Consider the following 22,097-nt stretch of genomic DNA (forward strand, 5'->3'; position numbering starts at 1 on the left):
AGAATCCAGCGGGGGGTCCCGCCAACCGGCGCGGCCGGATTCCCGCCCCCGCCCAATCTCCGGGAGCGGAGACTTCGGCGGGGGCGGGATTCACGGCGGCCAACGGCCATTCTCCGACCCGGCGGGGGGTCGGAGAATGACGCCCCTGGAATCTTGCAGTTTTATAATTTTGCATTAGACAAGACGGAATGATGAATCAGAATGCAGAGCAGAAGATGATCAAGCAGTGCAGTATATTTGACAATGGAAGGTGGCAAAGAAGCAACTTGGAAACTAGAGGGAAGAAGAAGGATCAGAAGAGATTTTTAAACAATTGTTTCCTGTGCAAGTGTCTGCTTTCCACTAGTATTGTTGCATTCGCTGTTGTGCCTGACTCTCATGGATGTGTTTACAGGTGTCTGAAGTGACCATCCATCTTTACAGTTTGATTCACTGGGAAGATCCCATGGATGTAACAGCAGGACCCCAGAGGAGCCTCTACATGGCACATGCAAATGCAGTTACAAAAGAAGGAATTCTGCATTATAAGGCCGGCACCAGTTATTTGGGCTCGCCAATCTGGAAGGCCTCCTATGTAGTCCTCAGGTGAGACTCTCTCATCTCTGCATTTAAAATTGAAGACCACACCCAATTTATCTCATTGGTGGAATCTGGTAACCTGTTGGATATATTTAACGAGAAGGTTTTTTAAAATGTCTTGCACACGCAACTCTGTGGCACAGAGAGATCAGGGTGTCTTGGTGCCTGACTCACAAAAGGTTAGTGTGCAGGGACAGCAAATGAGTAGGAAGGTATTTGTAACATTATTGTTTATTGCAAGAAGAATGAAATACCAAAGTAGGGACGTTTTGCTACAGTTATACAGAGCATTCGTGAGACCACATCTGGAGCAGTGTGTTTAAAAACCAAAAATGTTGGAACAATCCCGTCTGGCAGCATTGGTGGGGAGAGAGAGAAACAGAGTTAATATTTCAAGTCCAATATAACTCCAGATCTGAAGAGAGGTAGGAATGTGATGGGTTTTATGGTGTTGAAAAGGGAGGAATGGGGTCGGTGGAGCAAGATAGAAATTCACGGATAGGTTAGAGGGTGGGGGAGATGAAATATAGTATATTACAGTTTTGATCTCCTTACTTAAGGATGTAAATGTGTTAGAAGCAGTCAGAGAAGGTTTATTCGACTAATTTGTAGGATGAAGGAGTCATCTTGTAAGAAAAGGTTGGACTGGTTGGGCCTGTGTAACCATTGGAATTTAGAAGAACAAGAGGTGATCTTATAAAAACATAGAAGAGGGCACTGGACAGGTGGATGTTGAGAGGATGTTTCTCCTTGTGGGGGTGTCTGGAATTAGGGGACACAGATTAAATGTTAGGGGTTCTCCCATTTAAGACTGGGGTGACGAGAATTATTTCCTCCAGAGAGCAGTGGAGGCTGGTTCACTGAATATTTTTAAGGCTGACTGAGAGATTATTAATTGACAAGGGAGTCAATGGGTATAGGGGGTAAACTGGAAAGTAGAGTTGTGGCTGCAATTTGATTAGCGATCTAATTGAATAGTGGAGCAGACGCAAGGGGCTGAAAGGTCTACTCCTCCTAATTTACATGTACATACATAGTAAATATTTATAACTAACATGATTTCTACTTTATTCCCATTTCTTTCCTTCCTTCCCATCCTCTTCTGTAAGCACTAACTCTTGGATATTAGCAACCGACCATTACCTCCCTTGTGGCTGTGCTTGTTGCGTGAGTCGCAACATGTAGTATAAAATGAGCTGCTTGTCCATGGGTGGCATCATAGCCTACGCAATCAGAGCCCTCACTCAGCGTCCTCGTGTGTGTATTACTACAATTGGCTAATTTTGTGTATTTGTCTCCTATCGCAATGGGGCGGAGAGTGCCTTGGCTAACACCCGTAACTCAACAAGGCCTGGATTGAATCCGAGGTCAAGCTAGCACTGGCAGAGCTGCATTTATAGCCCATCCAGTATTAGTGGTAGGTCACCTTTGAGCTTCTGCAGTCCTTGTGCTGTTGTTGCTCCCATAATAGTGTCAAGTAAGGAAAATTGGGGGCCTAGTTTAGCTCGGTTGGCTAGACAGCTGGTTTGGGATTCTTAGCGAGACCAACAGCGAAGGTAGCATTGTGGATAGCACAATTGCTTCACAGCTCCAGGGTCCCAGGTTCGATTCCGGCTTGGGTCACTGTCTGTGCGGAGTCTGCACATCCTCCCTGTGTGTGCGTGGGTTTCCTCCGGGTGCTCCGGTTTCCTCCCACAGTCCAAAGATGTGCAGGTTAGGTGGATTGGCCATGATAAATTGCCCTTTGTGTCCAAAATTGCCCTTAGTGTTGGGTGGGGTTACTGGGTTATGGGGATAGGGTGGAGGTGTTGACCTTGGGTAGGGTGCTCTTTCCAAGAGCCGGTGCAGACTCGATGGGCCGAATGGCCTCCTTCTGCACTGTAAATTCTATGAATTCCCGTACTGGCTGAGGTTGTTCATGAAGGCCCCGCCTTCTCAACCTTGCACTTCGCCTGAGGTGTGGTGATACCCAGTTTAAATCACCATCGGTCAGCTCTCCCCATCAAAAGGGGAAAGCAGCCTATGGTCATCTGGGACTATGGCGACATCACTTTAGTGTCAAGTAGGGAATCTTACAATTCTAACCTAGTGACCAGTACAGAGATTTTATATGCCCAAGTCAGAATAGTTTGTGGCTTGGGATAGGCGAGATCTTAGTGATGGTGTCCTTACAACATTGCTGTTCTTGCCTTTGTCTTTGGTAGGGATCATTAGCCTGTGTCTTCACCGAGTGAACCACAGAGTGGGGACTACTTTAAATGCTGTCTGACCACTTGTGAGATAAATTTAAAAGCTACTTGAGCCAGCATGATGTATATGGGATGTATACTGTACTTACATCCTATAATGACATTTGCTTTTCCTCACACTCACTTTCATGTTGAGCTGTTACGATCCAGTTGAGGTTACCTGTTACAAAGCACCACTGTTTGGTTCCCCTAGCATTGTATGTTATGACGCAAAATGATGCAGCTTGTGATAATAATGTGGACTTTGTTGTGATTAAGAAATTGTTGAACTTTTCACAGAAAGATATCTATCTGGAGAAAAAGATTGTAAATGTCCCATCTCTCCATATATTTTAAAAAATATATAAATTTAGAGTACCCAATTCATTTTTTCCAATTAAGGGGCAATTTAGTGTGGCCAATCCACCTAGCCTGCACATCTTTAGGTTGTGGGGGCGAAACCCACGCAAACACGGGGAGAATGTGCAAACTCCACACGGACAGTGACCCAGAGCCGGGATTGAACCTGGGACCTCGGCGCCGTGAGGCAGCAATGCTAACCCACTGCGCCACCGTGCTGCCCGCATCTCTCCATATCTAAGGAAGGATATGGTTGTATTGAAGGTGATCCAGCACTGATTCAGTAGATTGGTTCACTGGGATAGGAGGGTTATCCTCTGATGAGGGAATGAGTAAATTGAGTTTTGAAATTTTGAACAATGAGATTTGATCTCATTGAAACATGAACGTTCTTGGAGGGGCTTGACAGGGCAGACACTGAGCAGTTGTTTCCCCTGTTTGGGGAACCAAGAACATGAGCATAGCCTCAAGATAAGGAGCGATCTTTTAGGACTAAGATGAGAAATGCCTTCATGCAGAGGATTGTGGATCTTTGGCATTATCAGAGGGTTGTAGATGCTCCATCATTGAGTATCTTTAAGACGGAGTTGGACAGACCTCAGGAAATCGAAGGGCATGGGTGCCTGAGAAAATGGAATTGAGGCAGAAGATCGACCATGATGGAGCTGGCCCAAGGGACTATATTGTTCTTTACATAAAGAGCCAGAGGAGGCCATTCAGCCCATCGAACCTGCGCCACCATTCATTTTTTAAAATTTAGAGTACCCAATTCATTTTTCCCAATTAAGGGGCAATTTAGCGTGGCCAATCCATCTAGCCTGCATATCTTTGGGTTGTGGGTGCAAAACCCACGCAAACACGGGGAAAATGTGCAAACTCCACAAGGACAGTGACCCAGAGCCAGGATCGAACCTGGGACCTCGGCGCCACGACGCAGCAGTGCTAACCACTACACCACCGTGCTGCCCTCTGCGCCACCATTCATGTTGGTTAATTATCTAACTCAATAGCCTGATCCTGTCTTCCGCCATATCCTTTATCCCCTTCGCCCCAAGTGCTATATCTAACCACTTTCTTGAAAACATTGTGTTTTGGCCTCAACTGCTTCTGTGGCAGTAAATTTCACAGGCTGCCCACTCTCTGGGTGAAGATATTTCTCTTCATCTCTGTCCTCGATGGTTGACCCCCATATCCTCAGACTGTGACTTCTGGGTACCCCCACCATTGGGAACATTCCTTCTTGCATCTACTCTGTCTAGAACTGTTGACAGTCTGGGAAACCTTCTCTGCACTCCCTCTATAGTAAGAACATCCTTCCTCAGATGAGGGGACCAAACTGCACACTCTATTCCAGGTGTGGCTTCACCAAGACTCCTGTACTCGAATCCTCTCGCTATGAAGGCCAACATACCATTTGCCTTCTTTACTGTCTGTTGCACCTGCATGCTTACCTTCAGCAACTGGTGTACGAGGGTGCCAGGTCTCGTTGCATATTCCCCTCTCCTAATTTATGGCCTTTCAGATAATCTAAATTCTCATTTTTACTACCAAAGTGGATAAGCTCACATTTATCCAAATTATACTGTATCTGCCATTCATTTGCCCACTCACTAAAGTTGTCCAAATCATTCTGAAGGATCTCTGCATCCTCTTCTCAGGTCGCCCTCCCACCCAGCTTGTGCTTTAAGTTCACACGTGGGACTTTGTTGAAACCCTTTTGAAAGTCCAAATAAACCACATCCACTGGCTCCCCTTCATCAATTCTACCAGTTTCATCCTCGGACAATTCCAATAGATTTATGAAGCATGATTTCCCTTTCATAAATCCATGCTGACTCTGTCAAATCCTGCCACTGGTGCTAACCACTGTGTCACTGTGCTGCCCAAGGAAACCTCCAGGAACTGTTCCAGAGTTGATAAAATCTTAGAAGATGATCACCAATGCATCCATTATTTCTAGATCCACTTCATTAAGTATTCTAGGATGTAGATTATCAGGATCCAGGAATTTATCAGCCTCCAATCCCATTTCTCTACTAATACTGATCTCCTTCAGCTCCGCCCTCTCATGAAATCTTGTGTTCCCCAATATTTCTGCTATGTATTTTGTGTCCACCTTTGTGGAGACAGAACCCAAGTGTGTATTTATTTGGTCAGCCGTTTCTTTGTTTCCCAGTATAAATTCCTCCGTCTCTGACTGTTAAGGCCCTTTTCTCTTCACCAATCTCTTTCTCTTCATGTACCTGTAGAAACTTTTACAGTCAGTTTTTATATTCCTCGCAAGCTCACTCTCGTACTCTTATTTTTCCCATCTTAATCAATCCCTTGGCCCTACTTTGCTGAATTTTAAACTGCTGTTGGCCAATGTGTATGCTTCTTGGATCTAATACTATCCTTAATTTTCCTCGTAAGCCATGGTTTGGCCACCTTTCCCGTTTTACTTTTGCGCCTGGCAGGAATAAACAATTGTTGCAGTTACCCATGCGCTCCTTGAATGTTTGCCATTGTCTATCTACTGTCATCCCTTTAAGTAATGTTTCTCAATCCATTATGGCCAGCTCGCTTTTCATCGTAGTTTCCTTTATTTAGATTCAGGACCCTAGTCTCAGAATGGCCTACGTCACTCTCCACCTTGATGAAAAATTCTATCATATTATGGTCGCTCATCCCCAAAGGGTCTTGCACAACTAGTTTGCCAATTATTCCTTTCTCATTGCACAATACTCCGTCTAGGATGGCTTGTTCCTCAACATATTGATCCAGAAAACCATCCTGTATACACTCCAGGAATTCCTCGCCTACCTGTGCAGGACCGGGACTGATGTCCCGCTTGCTAGAGTGGTTGGGTAGGGTTTAAACTCCAATGGCAGGGGGATGGGAACCTATGCAAGGAGTCAGAGGAGGGGGCAACACGGACAAAAACAAAAGGCAGAAAGGGGAATAAGGAACGTGATGGGTAGAGAAACCAAGGGCCAGATTCAAACAGGGCCCCTGTCAACAATAGTGGAAACAGGACAAGTAATGCTAAAAAGACAAACATTTAAGGCTTTGTGCCTTAACATGTGGAGCATTCACAATTCGGAGCATTTGAAATTTTAGCCAGCCTTTCTGCTATCATTGTGTTGAGGGAAGTAGCTGGTCTCTGCCATTCTATTGATGAAGTTGTTTTATTTCTACAGCAACGGGATCCTCTATCAGTACCCTGACAGGATAGATGTGACACCGCTTATGTCAGTAAACTTGGCGTAAGTAGTTGTGGGGAGGTTGTGCACTTGTTTCTCTGTTTTTATTCTCCTCTCTGACTCTGTGTGTCCCTCTCTTCTTTTTTCTTTTGCCTGTTCATGCTGATGTTGGGAAGCACAAATGATGTTGAAAATCTAAATTATGTGATCCCAAGTTAGAGCCAGCCATTTCCCACCAAAGTTGTTGAGCTTGGGGACTGATTGTTAATTTCAACAATGAGGTCAAAGGAGTTTTGTTAGGCAAGTGTAGTAAAGCTTACGGAACCAAGGCAGATGGTTGGAGTTAAGATACATCAGGCATGACCTAATGGAATGGAAAGCCAGACTCAAGGGACTGAATCATCTACCCAGTTTCTAATAAGCAAGCCCAGTCCCAAGCATTACTAAATTGTTGCAACTAGGATCAATATTGCTTAAAAACTTGAGCTCCTGAAACTGGATAACATGTAGGTCGTCAAGATGTAAAATATAGCTGAGTTAGCAAGAGAGAGAGACTAACCCAATGAGTCAACTAATTTAGGATGATGAGTAACAGAGCTTACAGACTAGGGAAGTTCTCTGTTCAGTGCACTGGTCTCAGCAGGTTTGCTACTTGTTGCATGAAGTATGAAGCCAGGAGGGGGTGCTGAATCTGAGGAAACAGTTTGGAAACCATAAAAGTAATTGAACACAAAACTGCAAATGGGTGAAACAGTGGCAGAGGAAATATAATATGGTTAATTTGTCAAGTACTGATATAAGCACTTCATGAATGGTGTTGAGATAAGAATGAAGTTGAGCATCTGGATTTCTTAGTTAACCTGTTTTGCCTGTCTTTGGAGAATAGCAACCACTTAAACCAATGGAATACTGAATTATATGACCAAAGCAGCTAGATGCCCCACACAAGCTTTAGTGCCCTGGCCAGATCACACTTATTTTGAGTACTAGTCACTGAGCCATGAGAGACATTCAGGCTGTGGAGACAATGCAGCGAAGAGCTTCAAGGCTGCCCCCCTTGTACCAATGGCACTCACCTGAATGAATGTATAAGGGAAACGTTAGCTTATCGGCAGGCAACTGAGAAGGGACCTTACTGAGTAGACAAGTTAGACAAGAAGAATCTAGAATATTAGTATATGCTAAACCCTAATGACAGGACAAGGCAGCTTTGGGTCCAAACTTGTAAAAGTGATTTATCACATGCCACAGTTTTTTTTACACAGAGTGATCAATGTATTTTCTGGACTTCCAGGTAATGTAGTGGAGACAAAAACCTTGGAATTATGGAAGATTGGAATTATTGGAATTCCAGTTGGGTGGCACAATGGATCTTTCTGGGTAAACGGACCGTGACTGGCTGCCTCCATCTTGTGACCACATAAATCAAGAACAGCCATTTCAGCACAGATTTGTATTGATTGGACTTGTAGAAACAAAACTTTATTTCTGTATTTTGTATCTTGATAACTGGGAGGAACCCCAACCTCTAACAAAAAACAGTAGAAATCTCTGGCAGGTACAAACCTTCCATTCATCCCAGCTGTTAGATTGTTTTAGCACAGTCCGACTGATTTTGATGGACCTCCCTTGCTGTTTATATTATAGTGGAGAGCAATGTGGAGGCTGTCGGAGGTCCAGCACAACCGAGCGACCCCACACATTCCAGGTGATTCTGACAGAGCGCCTGACTTTGGAACTAAGTGCCGAGAATGAGGAGGAGATGGCAGACTGGATGCAGCACCTCTGCCAGGCAGTGTCAAAAGGGGTGAGTGAACTTGAGATGTAGTGAGATCCCAGTCACAAAATGCACTGGGTGATTGACTAGGATAGGCTATTCCATCCTTTATTTGTTATGCTCCACCTACTTTAGGCTTCATTCTGTAGCACTGTTTTGACACCTTCTGTAACTAGGAGCATTAGATACTGTAATTCTACCTGCAAAACACTATACCTTCTACTAATGGGGATTCTTTATTCTTTCTCTCCAAGGCTAGTCTGTAGTCCATAGGCACAGGGCACTCCCCAGATCTCTCTCATATGGCCATTCTTCATTGTAAAATCTGCTAGTGACTGGTGGCAAGATAATGACAGGTGGCATTTTAGACTAAAATATCAAAACCAGTCCTAAGCCTATCCTTGCCCAACATCCAGACATTTTCACTTCATCAGGAATCACTAGACTCTGATCAGGTTTTGGGATCCCCAGGGTTTGTAAAGATCAATGGGTCTGCTGTGCTGGCTGAGATCAACTCATTCAGTGTCACCCTGAGAAATACTTTTAAGCTTTTGAGGGAAGTGGAGCATTTAGGGATTTTTTTTTTTTTGAACATTTTTAAAGTGTTAAATGTTTTTATTGGGTATTCACATCTTATATTTCACAATTCATAAATGTCCAATTACGGGGTGGCACGGTGGTGAAGTGGTTAGCACTGATGCCTCGTGGTGCTGAGGATCCGAGGCTAAATTGCCCCTTAATTGGGTAAAAAAGAATTGGGTACTCTAAATTTATTTATTTTAAATAAAAATAAATGACCTATTACAAAACCGCACAAAAAAGGAAAATACAAAAAAGACAAACCGGACTCAGCACTTATATTTTCAGGCAATTGTCTTCTCTCCCGCTGTGGTCGTGGCCCCCCCCCCTTAGTCGGCCTAAGTCTGTTATAATCCCCAGTGTGGTCAGAGCACATACTTACAGGTTTCTATTTACAGTTTAGTTTGGGTTGCTGTCTACGAACAGATCTTGGAACAAATTGATGAACTGTTTCCATGCCCTGTGGAAGCTCTCTGCCAACCCACAGATGGCAAATTTTATTTTCTCCTGCCTGAGAAATCCCGCCAGGTCGGTCAGCCAGTCAGCAGCTTTGGGTGGCGCTGCCAATCGCCAGCCGAGCAGAATTCTCTGGCAGATGATCAGGGAGGCACGGGTAGGGTGTCAGTCCCCCTTCCCGTAAAGAGGTGACTTTTAAAGTGTGTATGGTCCGTACAATCTTTTGATCTGCAGTAAATGGTGGCACAAGTATAAACTTTGCTTTGCCTGACTCTGCCAACAGTCAGAGTTGTACCAGAATTACAAAAGGGAATTCATGCACTGAGGCTGAGTACTCCTGATGGGTCTATAGTTTATGCAAAATGTTGCTCTCTTCTGTGTTATGACTTGCAAGTGAATAAAAGGGTGACTATGCAACTGCTATTGGGTAACCATTATGCTGACCTACTGGGCAATTATAGACATCATTTAATTGTGATCTTGTAAAATAATTTGTTTTAGTCCCCCCTGCTGTGCTCAATTCTTTATAACAGGATAACATGGCGCTATCTGCCATTGGTGGCTTTCCAAAGGCTTGATATTTTTAAGTACTCACAAATTTATCTATGTACCAGAGACAGTGTACAATGGTGTGTGACAATGACCTGTGCTAAATAACAGGAAATTTGTGGTGTCATTCATATCATTCACTATGTGCCAACTGCCATGACTGATTGGTGGTGAATTTGATTCTTGAGTAGATAGGAGAGACTGATTTTAGACTTTGGCGCCTATACTCTGATGCTTTTTTATTTGCAATTGAGTTCAAAATAGCCATAAATTCCCTCTTGTTATGAAAGAGGTTTTTAGCATGTTAACTGTTGTCTTGTCAGATCATTCCCCAGGGTGTTGCACCCTCTCCGTGCATCCCATGCTGCCTTGTTGTGACTGACAGGATGGTGATAACATGTCATGAGGACTCTCAGACCAACTTCTTCCGATTATTGGGCAGCACTGAGATAACTAATGTCAGCAGTGTCTCCACTGGCCCAAGCGGAGAGTACTGTCTAATGGTGAGTAATACTATAACATCCTATACTTTCAAACCTTCTTGTTAGAAAATTTGTTTCTGCCAATTTTTGTCCCTGCCTCTGCTCCTAAGGTGCTCACTGTTGCTGGGGTACAGTTCCTTGGGTGTCCTCTTGATATCCCTAGTTTACAGTATGGTGGTGAAGTGAAGATTTTAATCTAGAAGATCGTGGGGTGGGAGGGACCCCAAGGAGCTGGCGACTAATCCTTTCCTTACAACTCGGTGAGAAAGTTATCCATAATCTGAGACGCTTTAAGAGTATGGCTCCAGCCCTGCAGTTCAGTTCTGTAACTGCACCTTATTGAAGCCATGAAGCCTGTGCTGGGTCAGTTGGTACAGAATGAAGGGACAGTCCTAATCATTACAGCTTTTAAAATTTCCCTTCCTAACAAAACTAGAGGTCAAAATTTATTAGTGTTTCACCTGGAAAAGTAAAGATTACTGAAGCATCAGAGCGCCTGTCTGTAAACATTCACTGGGCACGTAGTACAAGATCACCCGCCCTTCCTCCCAGATGTGAAATGGCTGGTCTCTACTCTGCTCGGGTTACAATCAGACTGCATCATATATTATGGGCATCCCTGCTCCATGATGGACTGCCGTGGGACTTGAATGCTGTGGCATTATGCTCACGTGTGTTTGTTTTCTTAATGGAAGTTTCCAAAGTCCCAGAGGACCATTGGCTATTCTCACCTCGGAGAGAGCGCTGACTGGTGGTGATTTAGCCTATGGGTCACCTTACCTCAGGTTAAGGTTGAGAAGGCTGAGCCTTCATGGATAATCTCAGCCAGTACGGGAATTGAACCTGTGCTGTTGGCATTGCTCCACATCACGAAACAGCCGTCGAGCCATTTAAGCTGTTTTTTTAATACTCGCTAAAGCGGTGAACCCCTGCCAGTGTGATTGATTCAGCTAAATGATCCAGTTGTGATTGTGCTGAATTAACGATAAGAACTTATTTTTAAATGAGCTTTTTTTTTTTTCTATTTTTGCCTGTAGATGTCGAAAGAAGGAATTATAGAGGCAAGCCGCAAACTGCATTGCTAGTCTTGCAAACCTGCTGAAAGCTTGGTTAGCTTGTAATCAGAACCAACCCCAGCAGTTAGCAAACACACAATAAATAGCTTCCAATAATCTTACTCCACAGACAGGAACATTGGAAAGAACAGAACAGAAATAGGACACCCTTCACCCATTCTGTGTTTCAGTTAGATCATAGCTGATCTATATTTAATGCCATTTTCTTGCTGTCCAGGATAGTGTGAGTCAAAGAAGAGCTGTATTATAAATTGGATATAAAACCCTGTTCATCAAAAAAGTGTTCTGTAACCGCTCGCATACACACACTATTCACCAATAATTTAATATCTCTTGAAGGCCAGTTAATCATCTCTTGTGCTGCTATCTCCTTGCACTTTATCCTCATTTATTCCATTGTATTCTAGGAGCTGGCCAGCGATCAGAAGTCTGCTCCTTGGTTCCTGTATTTCAGTTGTGCTGAGGAACTACAACATTTTCTTGATGCACTGAATGGTGCGTGGAGGGAGATCTACCAGGTGAGCTGAAAATGTGCAGAATATTTAACCTACCTGCAGCAGGAGTTAACAACATTCCACCTGCCACAGCACTTATCATGGAGATAATCAATCCTTGACCTTCTGTGGTCATCAAGTTTAACTAGCTGTCAGGAGGAGCTCCCCTGGTGACAGCAGATTAATGCAATATGTAGTCTGGTACTGAGCATTGAAAACAGGGAAGTCTCTAATTCAGTCCTCCTGATTGGAGTTGTTAGCTGATCTCAGCTGTGATAATGGGGCTCTTTATTTAGCCTCAAATGCCCCCCCCCCCCCCCCCCCCAACTTTCAAGGTTTGAGATGGGAGAAGGTTGGCCAGGTACCTGCTCATGATTGCTCTTCCAATATCTCCAACTATAATTTGTATGATCTACAGATGAGGTTTAGACTTGATTATGTTTCTTGCTTTTTTCCTCAATAGTTCTGCATTCTGACTTATGCTGAGTGTCCTTTTCAGGTGGATCTACCTCTGAAGCCACTTCAGGATCCCTCCATTCAGAAGAAATGCACCGAAGCAGTCCTGCTTATTCGGGCCATGTGGCAGCGAAGCGACAGTTTATCCCGAGGACGTGCTGAGCGTGATCCATGGTGTTGAACGCTTTGGAACCCCGGCCATGTGGTGCAGGAATGCTGCAGGCATCACTCGCTCACTTCTGTGTTTCCGGATATTGTGTCCGACTGAACGCACAATGTTACTGGAGGTGTAAAGAGGAATTCAGGAGGTGTAAAGGAAATAGTACCAATCCAAATACACAAGCCCACAAGTCTTTGGAAATCCCTCAACAGTGTCAGTTATTGGAAAAGGTGAAGAGAAGAGAAACAGCAGAGGTCTTGAATGGAAACCCGCCTATTGAGCTGGGTAGGAAATGTACTTCCATACTTCAGATTGTGAAACATCTGTATTCTCGATGAATCTGTCTCGCTTCACTAAGAAGTATTGACTATCCCATCTCTGAAAGCTTGTGGTCTAACTGCACGGATGTCTCCAGCATTGAGTATTTATGAAGAAACTATTGGACAAAATCAATTTCTTTCTTCTCGAGCGAAGTACAACTAGTGTAAAGACTAAGGAAGCCTGAGAAACACTTCTCTCCGAAACACTACCTTTTGTTGCTGGGTGGCCCACCTCTGCCTCTAGTATGGAGCAAAGCGACCTTTCCAATGTTATCACATACCAGGCTCTGAACACATGTCTTGAGCTTCAGTTGTCACATCTGTATCTGAATGATTTGGGGATTTTTTTTTTTACTCCTTGTAGCCCTGATGTCAGTGACTAAAAAGACTGAACATCATCATCTGATATATAGCCATCGGCATCAGATCTTTCCAGAACTTTAGCAAGTCATTTTTATAGACGAATGCTTTTATTAATACTTGTACTATTTAGATCTGACTGCACACCAGTCACTTTTCAATGGCACCTCTTAATGTCTAATCTGTAAATAAGTTTGAACGATGTGCTCCCCTGACGTTAGTGTCTATAACAGCTTAGTTTGTGTTCTCCTTCCTAGTAAATAGTGAATCTTGCACAAGATAGTTTGTTAATGGAGTCTCTCGTCCTGTCCAGATCTGGTGAAGCAACCACTGGATCCTCTCCTTTAATTCTAGACTGTATTGGATGCTGTTTAAATGAAAGTCTACAATGACCAATTGGATTGGATAACATCTACACCAGACTGACCGCCTTTTTACTTCCCAGTTAGTTATCCGGAGTTGGATTTTCCCAGTATATATCTGAAAGATTGTGTGTAAGAAATGTCAGGAAGAAGACGATTGTCGATCCGTAACTCAAAATAGATATTGTGGTTTGTTAATCCTGTCACAAGAGCAGAGTTTACTCCAGCAATATCTTGTGTATTTTCATAAACAGTTCAGTCAGTTGAGGCAGCAGCTTCCAAACTGGAAGCAGTCCCATTGCTGAGATTGTAGTATTGTAATAGTGTGCAGATGACAGCAGTGTGCAATACTGTTTCCAAGAATTCTTGCAGAACAATAACCTCTACAGCGGCATGTCTGGAGGCCTCATAGGTAAAGGCACCAACTGTTGTGCCACTAACCCTTCCATATAGGCCAAAAGGCCCAAGTCTGTGCTGACCTAGCAAATCTGTGCTGTCATCAGCCAGTTATTATCTATGTAACAAAACCATATAAAACTTTCATATTCTTTTGCTGCCATTGGGTGCTGTGACGCCATTAGTATATAGTATAGTGTTGGCGTCCCCATCTCAATGTTATATTAGCTTTTTGTAGTCTATCTGTTCATTAGCTCACCTGAGTATTCTTAGTTCCTGTGAATGGAGCAGTGAATGTGGACATTGTCTTCAGTTTTTTTTTCTTGCAATTCGCAGTTCCTGAATTCTGGAGAAATGTGGGAATGTTCCGAATTTAAGTGGAATTTGTAGTTTGGACAGTTAATAGTTTTGCAGCTTAATGTAAACCTATCCCTGTTTGTTAGCATGCTAATCATATACAGTCTTCTGTTCTGTAATTGAGGATTATATTTCACCCTGGTGACGCAAGATTTTTTAAAAATTCATTCATTGCTGGCTGGGCCAGTATTTATTGCCCATCCGTGATTGCCCACATTGGAGCTGGATCATATGTAGGCCAGAGCAGGTAAGGATGGCAGATTTCCTTCCGTAAAAGACGTAGTGAACCAGATGGTTGTTTATGATAATCGACAATGGTTTTGTGGTCACCATTATACTTATCATTCCAGAAGTTTTATTGGATTCAAATTTCACCATCTGCCACGGTGGGATTTGAACCCTGTTCCCCACAGCATTACCGTGCATATCTGGATTGCTAGTCCAGTGACAATATCACTACGCCACTGGCTGCCGAAGATGGATCACTTAATGAGCTACTGGGCCTATATAATTATAACCACCCAGAGCTAACACCCATGAAACCAACATCTTTGGGATCTTTATCACAGCAATAATCAATACCCTGTACCCCAGCAATGTTCATGCTCTCAGACTCTGTATTTTAGTATAAGCGCCTTCAGGATAGGAATGTGGAGGGCAGCACGGTGGTGCAGTGGTTAGCATTACTGCCTCACAGTGCCGAGGTCCCAGTTCGATCCTGGCTCTGGGTCACTGTCCGTGTGGAGTTTGTACATTCTCCCCGTGTTTGCATGGGTTTTGCCCCCACAACCCAAAGATGTGCAGGCTAGGTGGATTGGCCACGCTAAATTCCTTAATTGGGAAAAAATGAATTGGGTACTCTAAATTTATTTTTTAAAAGGATAGGAAGGTGGGGAGAAAACTAGTCATTTTCTTTTAAAGTCACTAATTCCTCTAATCAAACTCTATCTGACCTTCCCCAGTGTTTAAACAAAGCATTAGTGGCAACCCTTCTGAAGATAACTGAGAAATATTTAACTCTTATAATCATTGTTGCTGAACTACTCAAACTCGATTGGTCAATTCAAAGATCATCTGAATAAACTCTGGTTAGCGAAGGTCAAACCACAAAGCCTGTAATCCCATTGTTTTCTACACATGAATGGACAGAAAGAGTTGCATTCAATTGTGGGGGAGTGGGATAAGGGAGCATGATGCAAAGAGAACATTTAGAACAGCAGAAATTCTAAGCAGTGCACAGTGCTAGGTTCTTATATACATAGTCACAGCCATTTAAAATGCAAGCACTTCAGTCAATATGCAGGAACGTGTGGAATAGTCACCAGGGGAGAACGATAGAGGAAAATGTTCTGACTTGTGTGATGGGGAGACTTTTTTTTTCTCTGGGTGGACAAGTAGGTTAGGTTGAAATGACCTTCCTCAATAGCCATATGTTCTTGTGTGAAGCCTATTAATTCATCGCCTTAATTTATTTGACTATTGGCACTTCACCCCAGCCTTATACAGCTGAAGAATGCTTTCTCAAGGCACTCCCCAGGTCTGGAAAGGCAGAATGTAGAATTGTATTGCTGCATGATGTACATGATGCACAGCACAAACTATACAACACCCACCATAACACTTTACTGATGTCCTGTAAATTGGGGTGAACTGGATTTCTTCATGGTCAAAGGAACATAGAACATTACAGCGCAGTACAGGCCCTTCGGCCCTCAAATGTTGCACCGACCTGTGAAACCACTCTAAAGCCCATCTACACTATTCCCTTATTGTCCAATGACCATTTGAATGCCCTTAGTGTTGGCGAGTCCACTACTGTTGCAGGCAGGGCATTCCACGCCCTTTCTACTCTCTGAGTAAAGAACCTACCTCTGACATCTGTCTTATATCTATCTCCCCTCAACTTAAAGCTATGTCCCCTCGTGCTAGACATCACCATCCGAGGAAAAAGGCTCTCGCTGTCCACCCTATCCAATCCTCTGATCATCTTGTATACCTCAATTAAGTCACCTCTTAACCTTCTTGCTAACAAAAACAGCCTCAAGTCCCTCAGCCTTTCCTCATAAGATCTTCCCTCCATACCAGGCGACATTCTGGTAAATCTCTGCACCCTTTCCAATGCTTCCACATCCTTCCTATAATGCGGCGACCAGAATTGCACGCAATACTCCAAATGCGGCCGCACCAGAGTTTTGTACAGCTGCAACATGACATCATGGTTCCAAAACTCAATCCCTCTACTAATAAAAGCTAACACACCGTACGCCTTCTTAACAACCCTCTCAACCTGGGTGGCAACTTTCAGGGATCTATGTACATGGACACCGAGAGCTCTCTGCTCATCCACACCGTCAGACGGTTGATTGTACATGAGAAACAAAGCTGTGTCCTATCTGGACAGAATTTTGAACTGTGGAGTGTGCATCACTGGGTGGCCTTTTTCTTATGCTGTGGTTACATTTTAAAGGCAAAATAGTAAATAATAAATACAGCAGCTAAACCCAAAATACCACAAAGCCACAGCAACAAACCTAATGCATCTAATTAACAAAGACATTAAAACTTTCGCAAGGGCCAGTCAGTATAATGCACCAAGTATGGAAGGACCGCGTTAACACTGGACTAAGTTTTCAAAAGACTACCAGTGCAGAAATATTACTTCTTGAGTGCCTGATATGCGTAATAAATCTGTGTATCGCTTGGGCAGTTTGTAAAAATTAAACCCAATGTGTTCGCCCTGTTTTAAGGAGCCGTGGATTTGCACCATCACTTTGTAAAACTCGAGCAACTGTAAATGCTGGATCTGGTATCAGTAGCAAAAATGATCATTCAAAACTCACTAAAGTTGATGCATTTCACAAAAATTGGGAACTTTTGCACTTCAGTCACTCATTTTGTATTGATCAAAGTGAAAGGCATTGGTGATCAGAAATGGAACACCGTATTAAACCAGGGGTTGTCGATCCTGCTTTTGTGATCGCAGTGATTGGGATTTTGAAACAGAATTTGTGATACTTGTGATTATTTTGAGCAAACTCTTAACACTAATATAACAAGGCGCCCTTTCAGGATTCATTGACTGATGTGCATTTTTTTTTAATAGATTTTATTCTGGCTTCTAAGATTTTGTTCAAAGTCGAATGCCAGACTTCACCTATTCCACCCTGAGGCTCAGCAAGTTTAATGGAGTTGCTGAGCCACACAGATCAGGAAGATCCTAGGTTCAATCCCTGCTTCATGCTCAGATGGCTGATCTCTGATAGAGCCGTAAGGGTCCTAAAGTTTGCTTCAAGGTTTTAGAATTAGGGGTGGACATCTGCTGAGGTTTCTACTCCTGCCTAGCACTGGAAAACAATGTGTGCAGATCTTTGAGAATCTAGCTATAGTCCAGTAATGTTATTGATGTTCGCCGTCATGTCTACCAACGGTGGCGCAGTGAGCAGCACTGCTGCCTCACGGTCGAGGTCCCAGGTTCGATCTTGGCTCTGGGTCACTGTCCGTGTGGAGTTTGCACATTCTCCCCGTGTTTGCGTGGGTTTCGCTCCCACAACCCAAAGATGTGCAGGGTAGGTGGATTGGCCACGCTAAATTGCCCCTTAATTGGAAAAAATGAATTGAGTACTCTTTTTTTAAAAAAAAAAAAAAAATGTTACGTCTCCCAGCGCCAACAGGTGTGCTGATGCGATTGTACCAGAAATGGGTAAACGTTGCCCATAGAATTAGAAACCGTAACAGATCATTGCTGATGCTCATGGAACTCTACCTAGCAACAGGTTCTGCATGGATTTATACCCAACAATAAGTATGTGCAGCATTCAAGGCACTGTATCCAGTTGACTGCATGCTGGCATCCTTTGGAGATGTGCAACAACCATCATTAAGCTTGATTCAGTGGTGGAACTCTGACCTCTTTAGGTCATGAGTTCAAAGCCTTACTCCAGAGCCTGAGAGCATAATCTTTTCTGACATCCCAGTGCTTACAGGGGAGTGCTGCATTTACATGGTGCTGTCTTTCAGATGAGATGTTCAATCACTACCCCACATGCCTGATCAGGAGGATGACATTTTTCAAAGGAAAACCGGAGTGGTTTGTTTTGAGTCCGGAACAATGCTTATTGTTAACCAACCAATTGTCAGTTTAACTGACAATTTATCCCATTGCTGTTTGTGGGAACTTGCTATGCTGTTGTTTTTGTCTACATAACACCAGGGACTATACTTCATTGGCCATGAAACACTTTAGGGCATCCTACATCTAAGGACAGAACTGCAAGTACGTCCCTCTATCTTTTAGGTAGGGAAGTGAAATATTGTAAGATAGAAATGGAAGAGTGGTTGTAATGTGAAGACACAAATGGTTGTAATGTGAAGATTCCTCTATATGAAACACGTCCAATCAGATAATACACTAGTATCCTATTAAGCTCATTATATCGGGGCACCACAGACCTAATAAAGTCTACAATTATTCAATAGCGGTTTTAAAACAAGAGGGTAAAAGTTGGTGATTTAGGATCATGGGTTCATCAGGTCTGGGGTCAGTTTGCACTCCCACAGGGCTGGAAGTCCAGTTAGGAGTTGGTGGGCAAGACCAATGGTGTGGTAGGGTTGAGATCTACTGTGGGGCTAGTTCAGACAGACACTAAGGGTGCAGTTTGCCCTCTGTGCACACATACACAACCACCACGCGTGCAATGACAGTATTCAAGAATTTGTAGTGTATTTTGTTTAACAAGACTCATCACCTTCAGAGAAACGTATGTATTGCAGTGTGGCCGAGTCCGCCCCTTGAAGCCTTTATACTGTGGGGTACCCATATGCAACCTTGATTGTAATTTTTGGTGTATGATGGGCACTTGATCCGTACTCATTTGTTACTGAACACATTCATTGAATGAAATGTGCAATCTAATCGCCTCCTGATCTCTTTAATAAGATTTTATTTTGATTTACATTGTAGATTTTCTTGTAACTCCGATCTGGAGGACAGAGATGAACAGATTCTGGAAATAGAAAATACCACTGTATATGTTGAACTAGTGTGGACTAAGTTCTGTTGAGCAAGTTGAATTATCAGTGCATTATTTTCAAAGATTTTCAAAGTAAGGTTTTCAAAGAGTGCGAAGATGAAGGTTAGCTAGTAATTTAAAAATATTTCCAACTGCTTTGTAACATAAAATGACCAGTTTTCATGTTGTGGGAAGTGATGTTGTCATGTGCAATCATTTCTAGTTGTGATCACATTGTGTTATTAATTACTGTGATCCATTAGCAGGACAATTGTTGTTCTTCATGGTGATTCTAACTCTGCACTAAGATCCGTGGCTAATTGGTTGATGTGACGATCTTTTATTCTCTGACTTGGATCAGGGACTGTTTACAATCTTGCAGAGTTGGATTCAGACCAACCTTGTATTTCTGTGTAAAAAAAAATATATATATATTTTGCTGTTGCCCTCAAATCAATTATCCAATTGTTGTGTGACTTAGATGTGCTGAAGTTAAAACCTGTACACCACCTGGTAATGCAGCTATGCAATCTAAAGAAAGGTACATGGCACAGATTTCAGGTGATTGCTACATAATCTGTTTACAGCAAGAAAACTGTTACATTATAGAAAAGTTACTCATTGTATTTCATCAAAAATGAACTATTTATCTTTGCCTTGGATCCAATCCATCAACTACACCTGTAATATTTAAAAATCACTCCTAAAGACCAGAAGTCGAATGATCCTAGATATACTGCATCTTTCAATTTTGAGATCCTTACTAGTAACTTGTGAGGGGTTGTAGCTAATAAATTGGCCCCAGGTGTGAGCCCTCGATCTCCGTATGATTAAAAATGTGATGTCTTATTGTGAAAATGTTGCACCATAAAATCCCCACAGTGCAGAAGAAGGCCATTCGGCTCATCAGGCCTACATTGAGCCTCCAAAAGAGCAGTCTACCCAGGTCCAGTCCCTCACCCTATCCCCGTAACCCCATCTAACCTGCACATCCTTGGACCGCGGGAGCAGCAAGACTGGGAAGAAAAAGGTTCATTTTAAATTTGTGGTCAAGACCGTTGTTTTTCTCTCCCAATTTATAAACAAAATCCCCTAAAGACCAGTAAAACATCTTGATATCATTTTTAAAAAATCATCAGTCTGTCACCATAACTCTGGCTCTGGTCATGATTAATTAGCTTCAATTTTAGTGAGTAAATTGCAGCTCAAATCATTGTGACTGGTGAAGATAGGTGCATGCAAATTGGCTCTGCCCCTCTTTCTGCACCCCCCCCCAAAAAAAATGAACAAAATGAGTGTATTTTGCCGCTTAATTGGGTGTAAAATGTTGTTTGCAGACTGCTCAAGTAAAAGTCACCTTGGCTCAGTTTTCCTGCTGTCAGTCTGCAGATGTTTACATCTGCCCTGCCCTGCCCTTAGTATATTATTCAATGATGATACTGGTGTGTAATGAGTAAAACAGAAATTGACTGGAAGACACTGATCATCTATTATATCACTAATATTGAATATTACAACTTTTGATTCTTAATTGAGGCATTAATAATACGACAGGTCTTTAAGGAGACATTTCACTACTTGTACAATGTACTCTAACCTAATGGTGTGTATATTAATGTTGCAGCCTTTAGGAACCCCTAAATGCTTATCAATGCATGTTTTGTGTTTATACAATGTAAATGCAGTGGTTATTGTATATAATTTGATGTAAATAGAATGGAATTAATAAAGGTATTGGCCTCCTTTTCCTTGGTTATGTCGTTAAAAATATTCTATTTGTCCTGCTCTTTATCTTTTTTTTTTAAAAGGTTTAGCTATCTCCACGTATTAGACTTGATGTGCTGACAATTAAACTAACTCTTTGGGAACATTTCGGTCACTTTTCTTTAAAGAAAAGAAACAACAGAGCCAAGAATGACCTAGGCCCACAGTTGGAAGAAGTGGTTTGTTATGACATGCTGCAACAAATGCTATGAGTATCTACATTAGCTCTTGCAGTGTCAACTACTGCCCATGCACATCCCGAATGTTTGGTATTTTCCCCACCTCCAGGACTTTTATATGCAATATGTGAATCTGGATGGTCCAGAGGGTTAGACACTGACAATGTCACCAATGGGATTTGGATTTAAATCCAGCCCAGTGTAATGGGATGAAAGACTCTGGTTGAAGGTTTACCAGGCTGATTCCTGGGATGGCGGGACTGTCATATGAGGAGAGATTAAATATTCATTGGCGTTTAGAAGAGTGAGAGGGGATCTCACAGAAATTTATAAAATTCTAACAGGATTAGACAGGGTAGATTCGGAAAGAATTCCCCCAATCATAGATTATCATAGAATTTACAGTGCAGAAAGAGGCCATTTGGCCCATCGAGTCTACACCGGCTCTTGGAACGAGCACCCTACCCAAGTCCACACCTCCACCCTATCCCCATAACCCAGTAACCCCACCCAACACTAAGGGCAATTTTGGACACTAAGGGCAATTTATCATGGCCAATCCACCTAACCTGCACATCTTTGGACTGTGGGAGGAACCCGGAGGAAACCCACGCGCACACGGGGAGGATGTGCAGACGCCGCACAGACAGTGACCCAAGCCGGAATCGAACCTGGGACCCTGGAGCTGTGAAGCAATTGTGCTATCCACAATGCTACCGTGCTGCCCAATGGTGGATGAGCCCAGAACTAGGGGTCAGAGTTTGAGGATAAGGGTTAAACCTTTTAGGACTGAGATGAGGAGACGTTTCTTCACCCAGAGAGTGAGGAATCTGTGGAATTCACTGCCACAGAAAGAGGTCAAAACGTTGTGTAATTTCAAGAAGGAATTAGATACAGCTCTTTGGGCTAAGGAATCCGAGGAATATGGGAGGAAGGCTGTATCAGAGTTTGAACTTGTTTTTTAAAAATAAA

The 22,097-nt window shown here is 42.9% G+C and overlaps 1 protein-coding gene across 4 annotated transcripts in view; it reads left to right on the forward strand.

Annotated features, from left to right (window-relative positions):
• The window catches only part of plekhm2 (pleckstrin homology domain containing, family M (with RUN domain) member 2), a 72,722-nt gene extending 51,795 nt beyond the window's left edge, over positions 1-20,927 (forward strand). For 3 of the 4 annotated variants that reach the window (XM_072478296.1, XM_072478297.1, XM_072478299.1), the window contains 6 exons: positions 395-585; positions 6,347-6,412; positions 7,997-8,156; positions 10,034-10,213; positions 11,676-11,786; positions 12,262-20,927. In XM_072478296.1, the coding sequence (XP_072334397.1) occupies positions 395-585; positions 6,347-6,412; positions 7,997-8,156; positions 10,034-10,213; positions 11,676-11,786; positions 12,262-12,399 (846 nt within the window). In that variant the 3' untranslated portion in view covers positions 12,400-20,927. The remainder of the gene's footprint in view (positions 1-394; positions 586-6,346; positions 6,413-7,996; positions 8,157-10,033; positions 10,214-11,675; positions 11,787-12,261) is intronic. The other variant, XM_072478298.1, reaches the window with a different exon arrangement.
• Positions 20,928-22,097: the final 1,170 nt, after the last annotated feature.

The sequence above is a fragment of the Scyliorhinus torazame genome, chromosome 16 (genome assembly GCF_047496885.1).
Source record: "Scyliorhinus torazame isolate Kashiwa2021f chromosome 16, sScyTor2.1, whole genome shotgun sequence".
Taxonomy (NCBI): Eukaryota; Metazoa; Chordata; class Chondrichthyes; order Carcharhiniformes; family Scyliorhinidae; genus Scyliorhinus; species Scyliorhinus torazame.